The sequence below is a fragment of the Vespa mandarinia genome, chromosome 14 (genome assembly GCF_050613455.1).
Source record: "Vespa mandarinia isolate Hongniang chromosome 14, ASM5061345v1, whole genome shotgun sequence".
NCBI lineage: Eukaryota > Metazoa > Arthropoda > Insecta > Hymenoptera > Vespidae > Vespa > Vespa mandarinia.
The window spans coordinates 632,755-643,838 of record NC_140823.1 but is presented as its reverse complement, the minus strand read 5'-3'; the positions used below and the strand labels follow the sequence as shown (position 1 = coordinate 643,838).

The following is an 11,084-nucleotide window of genomic DNA, read 5'->3' as shown; positions in this document are numbered from 1 at the left end:
TAATGAATTGCACGAGTAATTTAATTTGTAGGAGAGTTTAATGTCTCTAATAGAAACTTAATCTAGAACAGCAGTATTGTCTATAAATTTTTCATAGAAGGAACTTCTTTTTATTCGATCATGAATATTGTTAATTAATTAATTATTATTTATTATCATTATTAATTGAAAACAGAATAATGTACGAACGTTTCATAAAATGTAACATTTAAATGCAATCGCAATACTTGATCGTTCGTTTCTTATTCCTTTATAGACACTATATAATCTCATCGTGGTAACTCGTAGTGTATATATACTATGTATATATATATATATATACATACACACACATTTAGATCTTGTCACTTAGTAGTGACTTTGCGCTGGTGCATACGAGAACGACACGTCGTCACTTCACCATTATATTTGTACGTTTTAATACGGGGAAACAGCTCAATATATCGCATCATTATCAGAAAGCCCGCCTATTCATCGTTTGTGAATCGTTATCGTCATCTATGAACGTTAAATGTTTCGTTAAAATAGGATAAGCCAAAAATTATCAATATCTTTTTTAATTTATCTAAATCTCATTGTTCGGCATTCAAGATCGTGGAAAAGAGACATCAAAAGCAAAGTGTACGTTAAAAAATAGTATATATATATAATACAACATTAATAGTTCAATCTTTTTTGATAGGAAAAGGACGACCATTTATTTGCATCGATCGATTTAAGATCGTCAGTACGTGTACAACTAACATAAGACAGGTTAGTTCCATTGGTTTCTCTATATTCATGATTAACTGATTTGTTCTCACGAAAATTGTCTTCGCTTTCACATGGATATTATTTGTTTTCATTGTTATATATAACAAATATTTATAAAACTTTTTAATAAATAATTTTTCAAACTTTAAAAATATGTAATATAATCTTGTAGATTTCATATCTACCATTATTAATCAATAATGTACAGTTACAATAGTATTGATATTAAAAAGAAATAATATGATATTATTTCAGAATATATTGTGAATCGTCAATATGTTTAGTTGGCTCAGTCGAGATGAAAATGGCAAACAAGATCTCTTTGAGAATGTTACCGAAGGTCTTAAAAAAATCTACAAAGCTAAATTGTTACCCTTGGAACAACATTATCAGTTTCATGACTTTCATTCGCCTCAATTGGATGATCCAGATTTCGATGCAAAACCTATGATCCTTTTAGTAGGACAATATTCCACTGGAAAAACTACGTTTATTAAGTATTTGTTAGAACGTGACTTTCCTGGAATAAGAATTGGTCCTGAACCTACAACAGATCGCTTTATTGCTGTTATGTATGATGAAAAGGAAGGTGTTATTCCTGGAAATGCTTTAGTTGTTGATCCACATAAACAATTTCGACCACTTTCCAAATTCGGTAATGCATTCCTTAATAGATTTCAATGTTCTACTGTTGCATCTCCGGTTCTCAAAGGAATATCTATAGTTGATACACCTGGAATTCTTTCAGGGGAGAAACAACGAGTATGTATCTTTGTATAAAAAATAATTTCCTAATATTATGATAGTCTTAATGAAAATATATTGCTTTTTTTTTAATTATATTTACAGGTAGACAGAGGTTATGATTTCACTGGTGTCTTAGAATGGTTTGCAGAAAGAGTAGACAGAATTATACTATTATTTGATGCACATAAACTCGATATCTCTGATGAATTTAGAAGATCTATAGAAGCGCTAAGAGGGCATGATGATAAAATTAGAATAGTTCTTAATAAAGCAGATATGATAGATCATCAACAATTAATGAGAGTATATGGCGCACTTATGTGGTCTTTAGGAAAAGTATTGCAAACTCCGGAAGTTGCTAGAGTTTATATTGGTTCATTTTGGGATCAACCGCTAAGATACGATGTTAATAGACGGTAAAATCTTTTATTTTATCTTATTGATTTTACTTATCTTATTAGGCTATTTATTTTAAGTTTTTTTTTCCAGATTATTTGAAGATGAAGAGCAAGATTTATTTAGAGATATGCAATCATTACCAAGAAATGCAGCATTAAGAAAACTTAATGATTTAATAAAACGAGCTCGTTTAGCAAAGGTAAAGAATGATGTTTCATATCATTTTATAAAGATATATTTTCTTAAAGATAGTTTTATTAGACTTAATATGTTTCTTGAATTATAGGTGCATGCATACATAATCAGTGCATTGAGAAAGGATATGCCAAGTATGTTTGGTAAAGATTCAAAAAAAAAGGAACTTATCAAAAATTTAGGTCAAATTTATGATCAAATCCAAAGAGAACAACATATTTCCCCTGGAGATTTCCCAGATCTTCGAAAAATGCAGGAGTGTTTAATGCATCATGACTTTAGTAAATTTAACCCAATAAAAATTAAATTATTGGAAGTAGTAGATAAAATGCTTGCAGAAGACATTGCAAAATTAATGGCTATGATACCACATGAAGAAATAACTGCTATGTCAGAACCATTAATTAAAGGTATACATTGATATCCGTTAAAGAAATATTTCATTAATAACATAATTAAACAAAAATTTATAAAAGAAGGAATTTAAAACAGGAATCATTTTTTTTATATAATTAAATAATTATATAAAAAAAGTGAGTCATATGATCTATCATATCAATGCTAGAAATAAGAGATTATTTTATTTCATATCTTATCTTAATTTTTTTTTCGTTTTCATGAATTATCTATAAAAATATAACGAGAGTTCAATGTTCGTGATATAATTCCATAAGTAAATTAAAAGTAAAATTATATAAAATTTTCTATAAGAATTCTTATTTTAAATGAAAAATTGAAAGGTCAAAGAAAAAATATTTGCGGCTTCAAAAAAAATTAAATAAACATATTTTCCATGTGTAACATAAACATTTAATATACATAGGTGGTGCATTTGAAGGTGTCGAAGATCAAATTAGTCCATTTGGATACAAAAGAGGTGAAGGTATCGATGCTGGTGCAGGTGAACCTGAGTGGATTGTTAATAAAGATAGATATAAATATGATGGTATTTTTGAAACACTTGGTCCAACTGATGGAAAGATTACAGGAGCAGGTAAAGTAATAGACTTGACTTTTATTTATTGTTCGCTCTTTTTTTTTTTTTTTTTTTTTTTTTTAATAATAATAAGATTTAAAAAAACTATATGTACTAATATCAGTATGGGTCAATTTTATAAAAAAAAAAAAAGAAAGGTAGAAGATATGCTCAAGCACGTTTCCGTGTGGAATTCTAGAGTTAATTGGGTAATTGCTTCTTGAAATTAAACTTTGAATTTCCTATTAGATATACATATAGAGAGAAAATATGATAGTACTTTTGTAGCTTATACAGAATATCAAATGCTAGGGTTTGTCAAATGCTTGTTTAAGGTCGAAGAACGTAACAAAACAGTATCTTTTTCCTTTTAGGTCTTATAAGACTAATCTGTAAATCTGTTGGAGTGCCGTTTTCTGAACCTAAATTAATGTCCTGGTATTATGTTTAGTTTAGTTGGTCAGGTTCTATACATTGCAGCAACACTTTTTCGAATAGCTTTGAAAGAATTGATAAAAGATTGTTAGAATGATATGATATAAGTAATACAAAGTAATAATGCTTAAATATTATTTGAAAATATAGTTGTCAATTTTAATTCATGGACGTTATTAATAAATTTATATACACCAATCTCTTATATAATCTTATGCACAGTGAGTGAGTGAATAAGAGAGAGAGAGAGAGAGAGAGAGAGAGAGAGAGAGAGAGAGAGAGAGAGAGAGATATCAATATTTATTTACATTAAATTTTATTTATAGCTGCAAAATCTGAAATGATAAAATCCAAATTGCCAAACAGTATGTTAGGAAAAATCTGGAAATTATCTGATATTGATAAAGATGGGCTTTTAGACTCGGATGAATTTGCATTGGCTATGCATTTAATTAATGTTAAACTTGAAGGTTATGATCTTCCAGCAGAACTTCCTGATCATTTAATACCACCTTCGAAACGAGATATTTAAGTTATGATCAAACTATACACAGCACTTTACTGGTACGTTTTATAAATATTTATATTTAAATATTTATTTCATTTAAAATTTTAACATTTATTTTAATGAATAATTACAGATTATTGTGCTTGCTTCTCAATGATTATAAAGAATATTTATATAATTGTAAAAAAAAGATGTGCGATATAGAGCTTAATTGTAAATGGTAAATATTTGGCATAATACCTATTAATTGAGATTTTCAGTATGGACTGAAGGTAAATAGAAATAATAAATTATTTTTATAAAAATATAAATATAAAAAGAATATTGTTTAAATGATTTCTCAGATTAAGAAAATCTCATAACATAATTATAATGAAAGTAAAATGTATATATATTATATAAAGAAACTGACAAGCCATGTTCAATTATATCTAATTTTTATAAATGATAGTGCAATCCATAAATTTTGATACATCATTAATAATATAACAATATTGTGACATTATTTAAAAGCACATAAATTGATAAACGCTCTATTAATAGCCTTATAATCATATAGGTATATTGAGATGCATAATAATTTAAAGTGTTATAAATGGCAAATGATTTAGAAATATCAGTAGCAGCATTATCACATTATGTGAAATGTGCTACCTTATTTGTATATTTTTATGTATTGTTATATTATATGTAAAATTATATTTATTATACATAAACACGCACATGTGCTTATAAAAACAACACAAAATAAAATTTCTACACTATTGTTACTAATATTTTGAAAATTTTTATATTACTGTATTAGCAGCACAGAATATTTTTAAAATTTATTGTCAATTATGCTATAATTTCTTGAAGGCATTCATGTAATAAGAATATGCGTACGTTCTCAAAATTTTTTATTTATAAAAAAAATAAGATATCCTTTTCTTTAACCAAACGATAGAAAATATTTTTAAAAATTTAGGAATTTGTAGAAATCTATTACAAATTCATTAGTAATATGTATAATACTATTCAAGTTTTAAATACTTTTAAATTTATATATTTTAAAAACATAATATATTTTTAAAATATTTTGTGCAAGTATAAAAAAGGTAGTAATCAAAAGAAATGAAATATAATATACAGTAAAGTCTTGTTTATCCATGCATCCGTGTAAAAAGCAATTTTGCGCACTTTTAACTTCATTTTATTTAAAAAACTTTCTCTGATAATATTTAATTTAATTAATTTATTGTACTACAAATAAATTTAATTAATTTATTGTATTACAAATAAAGTTAATTTGTAAGAGCAAGAATACACATAATATTTCTTTAATATTTGTTATATATAAATAAATAAATTACATTTATCTGGATAATCAAGAGCATACTGTAATAAAAAAAAAAACAAACTGATCCAACAACATATTGGTATTAAATAACACATATGAAGATTTTAAGCAGTATATATATATAGAAAAATATAAAAATTCTTAAACTTTTTCCTTTTATGAGTTACTATTTATGGACATATTTAATGTGGTATATCAATACTACGTAGCTAATCGTAAATATAATCACTGCTTGTAGCAAATAATAGCAGTTTCTCTATAGATTTCCTTTATAAAACTATATAACTTGCTATTGCCATTCACTTATTATTTATGTATTTATGCATTTATCTGTATTTACTCATATTTTGCATTACACATATTTTGAATGTTAAAACACTTTGACTTAATGTTTCCATAAAATTTGAATATATATTGGTCAAACAATTGTTCTATTTTTTACTTTATTTATATCTGGTTAAATTACAAGTTTTGGAAAAAGATATAATAGATATAAAAGACTATAATATACATAAAAAGATTTTATAAAATTATATTACAAGATTACCTTAATGCATTTTATCTATTATCATTTATTGATATGTATAGTTAACATGAATTTGTTTTACCACACCAACCAAAGATATGACATTAAGACTGTAAAAATCAGTAAAAAATGTGGCTTATTCATGGAATAGTTATCTATATTATTTCTTATTTTAATTGAGTTATTTAAAATGAATACATTAAATTAAAAAAAAAAATATTTTTCTGCTATTTATATTTTAATATTCAAAACTTATATATATTAAGCTATCATATATACATAAAAGATAATAAAAAAAAAAAATAATTAAAATAATAAATATAAATAATATATTATAAATATATATACACACACAGGTTGGTGTTCTTATATTTACACTGCCTACGCGTTTTATAATTTTGTGATATATAAATATAACATAATAGTTAAATAGATTTATTACAATGGACACATAAATATACAATTTCTAATCAGAATATTACAAATAGAATTAAATACTTTTAAAACACATTCCATATATAAAATTTGTTCAATTTTCATTGTTCAGATAAATCTTAAGTTTGACACAATAGAGTTTTAAAATATCTCTATTATTATAGTTGATTTTTTGCTTACATAAGTTAAAAGAACAAATTTACACGATTTAAGAAAATATATGGATTTAAAAAAAAAATTGTTATACTCGACCTCCGAAAGTGTCTTATTTTTCATTTGAATATTCACTTTTGTAAATATTATTAATATGTTTATTCTTATATAAATCTGATACATGTATTTAAAATGTGCAATGAAAAGCACTGTACAAAATATAAGTAAAGTCACTATATAAAAGTATGTGAATTATCTAAATAAAATTATATAAAAGATATGTATATGTTATCCTGCATATATGCTATATACATGTATTCATACAGACAAAACTATTGTTTGCTTTCATTCAAAAATATTTTTTCTCTCCCGTTTCCTTTATCTTATAAATTTCTAATTATGTCAATAGATTTCATTTTGATAAAACATATGAACTATTTCTAATATAAAATTATAATAATCAACATCAGTAGAGCTATGTAGTTAAAGTACTCGTTATTATAACTGCTTAAAAAAACATTTATTCTATATTTTTAATTCGTTTCTGTGCAAGAAGATACTTAATTTTTAGTTATATTGTCTATCACAACATATAACCTGTATAATAAAATTAATAAAATATTATTTATGAAAAAAGAATATATAAAAGAATATATAATACTACAGTATATATTTTTATAAAAACTATTTTAAAAATATCACAGTAAAGATATATATCAAATATATATTTGATATAATATATATATATCAAATATACAAGTATTTCATAGAGGGATGTTGGATTGCATTGTAAATAGTGTTCAATAAATTATATACACATATACATGTATATAATTATAAAATGCCCATATTAAATATACACATATAGAAACATATACTATATATATATATGTATATATATTGCTTACGTTGGTCTACAATGATTGAAAATATTATTGCTATTTAAAAAAATATACATTTTTTTACATTTATCTTGATGTAACTTAATTTTTTATCAATTACACATTGTTTATATTGTACTTATCGTTATAATTCATCATGTTTATTGTTATTGTTGGAATTTAGAAAATTTAATACTTTTTCTTTAATCATTTCAGACGATGTTGCCATAATTTTAAAACCTTTGTCAATATCCTTTATGTCATACTTTCGATCGTAAATAATTAATGTCGGATACGCTTTCACGCCTGCTTGTGAACACTGTGTCGGATAAAGATTGCAATTAACTCGTCCGAAATGTACTCTATTGTTAAATAACTGGAAATAAAAAATATATTTCTGAAAATTAGCCTCATATCCATATTTCATAATTTTTGAAATAATATGGACAATATGATACAAAATAATAATATAACATAATATTATATGCACAAACGTAACGATATATCAATACCTGTGCAGTAATTGAAATATGTGGATCTAATGTTTGACAATGATCGCACCAAGGTGCAAAAAAATCTACAAGCCACACATTCTTTCCAGAAAAAACTTTTTTTCGTAAACTGCTTGGATCTAAATCATACACCTTTGTTGGAAAATATTTAGATATCCATTTTAATATGTGCAACATGTTATGTGATCCATCGTATTTTCTAAAATTAAGATATTTATTATTTGTGATCTTTGATTATAACTTTTAAAGTCCAAAACGAATATATTATAAAATATCAGACAACCATTGTTTACACTTACATGGCTTTATTCAAATGTTTACGTTCTTTTGGATACAATCGTATAGTAGGATAGCTTCCAATTTCTTGTGACCTACATAAAGCATTTTCTGACTCACAATCAATACTGCCTATTTTTACAAAGGGTAGAATACGTAAAATTTTAGCAACAGCAGTCCATTCTGATGCTAAATTTTGACAAGGTGCACACCATCCAACAAAATAATCAATTACCCATAATGTCTTATCTTTTTCATTATCAAGATATTGATGAAAATTCTTAGCAGATATTTGTATAACTATATAAAAATAATTAAATTAAAGATGTGGATATTCATAATATACTATAAGTATTATACTTAGTATTTTTTACCTGACGGATTTTGTATGTCATTTATAAATTGTATTATATTAGCTGCTGTCTTTTGTGCTGTAAATTGATGTGTTTTACTTCCATTTATAAGCATCGCAGTTGGATAAGAACGTATATTGTATTGTCGACAAATTGTAGAATGTACAGTGCAATCAATCGTACCAAAATGTACTACTGATTTATTAAATTGCATAGATGCCTTACGAAGTTCTGGTAAAAATTGCATACATGGAGGACACCATGGTGCATACCAATCAAGAAACCAAACTTCTTTAGCTAAAATAAAAAAATAAAAATTAAAAGAATACATCTACAAATATGTATTCTATTCCTGTTTAATTTTAAATATAATTTACCATTACTTCTCTGTAATATAGATAATACTTTATCGGCAGATAAAGCCCATAGGTTTTCAGCTTTAATACTACTTGTAGTAAATTTTGCGATATCATGAATTGTATTTTTTCCATGACTTAATTCAAATGCTCCTCCAGACTTAAGAACACCCCACATTGGATACCGGTTTATGTTTAATATATTGCAAAGATGTCCGTACCTTCCACAATTAATTTTACCTATAAATTATAAATAAAAAATAAATTTTAAATAAGTTGAAAAATATTCGATTTAAATATGAAATATAAAACAATAGATGTATATGGAAATAATACCTAGATTAATAGTATTAATAATATTAGGGAGTTTCTTTAGTATTATATCTAATTCAGTTGAATGTCCTATATAAAAACATACAAGCCAACCTATCCCTGGCTTTTTTCTAAGATGTCTTCTTATTTCCTACATACAAATCGAAATTAAAGATTTATTACATAAAATTATATTAAATATGAATTTGTTTTCTAAATCACATTATGAAATAACCTTTTATTACCTCAAATTCATCGTCACTAAGACTCTTTGGTTCCGGTAATTGTTCTAAAACTTTTTCTACTAAATCTTTTATATTATCTACATTCTCAAATAATATCGGCACCCAGGTTTGTTCATTTTTCATTGACAAAAGTATTGCACAAGTGCTATCAGAAATATCGTTGCATTCATTTTCCTTGCAGTGAAGTAATCGAATATTTAATGTTTTATCCTAGAATAATCATAATATATATTACTATGCATTAAATGATATATATCATTAATTATAATTAACATATATTAATTATTTTGATCGTATTGATCGTACTTACAAAAATAGCACCAACTTTAAGAAGATCATTAGATGTTAAACATTCTTTGTTATTTTTGTAAATAAGTACAAGTGTGGATTTTTTAATAAGTTCATTATTCTCTATAAAACGTTTCCAATCTGATGAACTTATCTCAGGAATATTAATATCCAACTTATTTAATACAAAATTTATTATTGCTTTATGCGTTCTCTCTCCTGTATATAGTCTTCCATTTGTTGAATTCTGGAATTATAATATATTTTAGTATGATAAACGTAATGCAGAAACTAAATGATAAGTAGTTTAAATGGCATGTAAAATAAATACCTTTGGAATATAAAATAAAGAAGGATAAGCTGCTATTCCAATTTGATGACAAAGTTGAAAATCATCTTCGCAATTAACTGCTCCTACTTTTATAACTCCTTCAAGTTCTTCAGCTATCTTTCGCCAAATTGGTGCTAAATGATGACAAAAGCTACACATCGGCGAATAAAAATTTACCAACCACATTTTATCCGAATTCAATACATTTTCAACTGTAGAAAATGAAAAAAAATGATGAGAATCTTTATTCTATTAAAGTAGTATCTATACTACAATATAAATAAAATTCAAATATATTTTACATAACTTACAATAATCATTTCTGTTAAGAGTTACAACTTGTGGATCATCATCATAAATTCCAAAATTGTATTTATAATAATTCCAAGAATGATAATTTGGCCTTGTATTGATATTCTCAAGACCTTTTTCTCCATAAAGATCATATTTTTTTCTTAATTCTGGATCCTTTAATACTTCATAAGCTGTTGTTAATCTAATAAACTTTTCGTGCGCTTTTGGATCATCCTAAAATATAATAATAATATCTTATTGTATATCTTGTAACATAATTAAGATCATCTTAATGAAATATTATTAGTTTACTTTATTTTTATCAGGATGTTGAGTAACTGCAATCGTTTTGAAAGCTTTCCGGATTTCTCTTTGATCCGCAACCCTACTTATTCCAAGAAGATCATAATAATCTTCAGCCAGTGTTAGACTAACTATTATTAAAACAGTTATTACGTATTTGAACCTAGAAAACATTTATAAACAAAATTAATTACAATAAAAAATTATTTAATAGATAATTCCTTATTAAAATTAGACTTAATAAATACAAGAAAGTGTGACAATTGATAGGTTGATATGAGTGTCACTTTGCTTAAAATAAATTATATATTTTCATAATATTATAAGTAAATATATAAATATACGTACATTGTTTATTAAATATGTAAAGTTTTACAAATAAAAAAGATAGTGTAAAATATAATTAACATTAATTTTTTCGTAAAACTTTTCAAATAGATATCCAAATGAAATCATATCCTTTTTAC

The 11,084-nt window shown here is 24.8% G+C and overlaps 2 protein-coding genes across 5 annotated transcripts; one reads left to right on the top strand and one right to left on the bottom strand.

Annotated features, from left to right (window-relative positions):
* The first annotated feature begins 346 nt into the window (after positions 1-346).
* LOC146872540 (EH domain-containing protein 3-like) lies at positions 347-7,692 on the top strand. Of its 4 annotated transcripts, none has more exons than XM_085661349.1 (9): positions 347-621; positions 683-753; positions 1,009-1,515; positions 1,603-1,916; positions 1,990-2,098; positions 2,186-2,504; positions 2,918-3,088; positions 3,832-4,069; positions 7,564-7,692. In XM_085661349.1, exons 3-8 carry the CDS (start codon positions 1,030-1,032, stop codon positions 4,035-4,037), a joined length of 1,605 nt encoding a protein of 534 aa, XP_085517475.1. In that variant the 5' UTR covers positions 347-621; positions 683-753; positions 1,009-1,029; the 3' UTR covers positions 4,038-4,069; positions 7,564-7,692. The 4 variants fall into 4 exon arrangements, with proteins under 4 accessions (XP_085517475.1, XP_085517474.1, XP_085517476.1 ...); XM_085661348.1 differs by lacking the exon at positions 7,564-7,692 and adding an exon at positions 4,147-6,221; XM_085661350.1 differs by lacking the exon at positions 7,564-7,692 and adding an exon at positions 4,147-6,221 and having other exon boundaries at positions 665-753.
* Positions 7,264-10,900, bottom strand: LOC118440014 (endoplasmic reticulum disulfide reductase DNAJC10-like; the record flags this gene model as incomplete). Its single annotated transcript, XM_085661396.1, has 12 exons — positions 7,264-7,723; positions 7,860-8,058; positions 8,159-8,435; positions 8,510-8,785; positions 8,866-9,084; positions 9,181-9,307; positions 9,402-9,611; positions 9,712-9,936; positions 10,021-10,232; positions 10,332-10,548; positions 10,627-10,780; positions 10,866-10,900. Coding segments are annotated over 12 exons (2,382 nt in total), but the record flags the coding sequence as incomplete, so codon positions are not given.
* Between the last annotated feature and the right edge of the window lie 184 nt (positions 10,901-11,084).

Excerpts from the sequence above, each read along its gene's own strand:
- LOC146872540 (XM_085661349.1), top strand. The coding sequence starts at position 1,030 with ATGTTTAGTTGGCTCAGTCGAGATGAAAATGGCAAACAAGATCTCTTT. Across the intron at positions 2,505-2,917 it reads GTCAGAACCATTAATTAAAG|GTGGTGCATTTGAAGGTGTC; the intron begins GTATACATTGAT and ends TAATATACATAG. Across the intron at positions 3,089-3,831 it reads TGGAAAGATTACAGGAGCAG|CTGCAAAATCTGAAATGATA; the intron begins GTAAAGTAATAG and ends TTTTATTTATAG.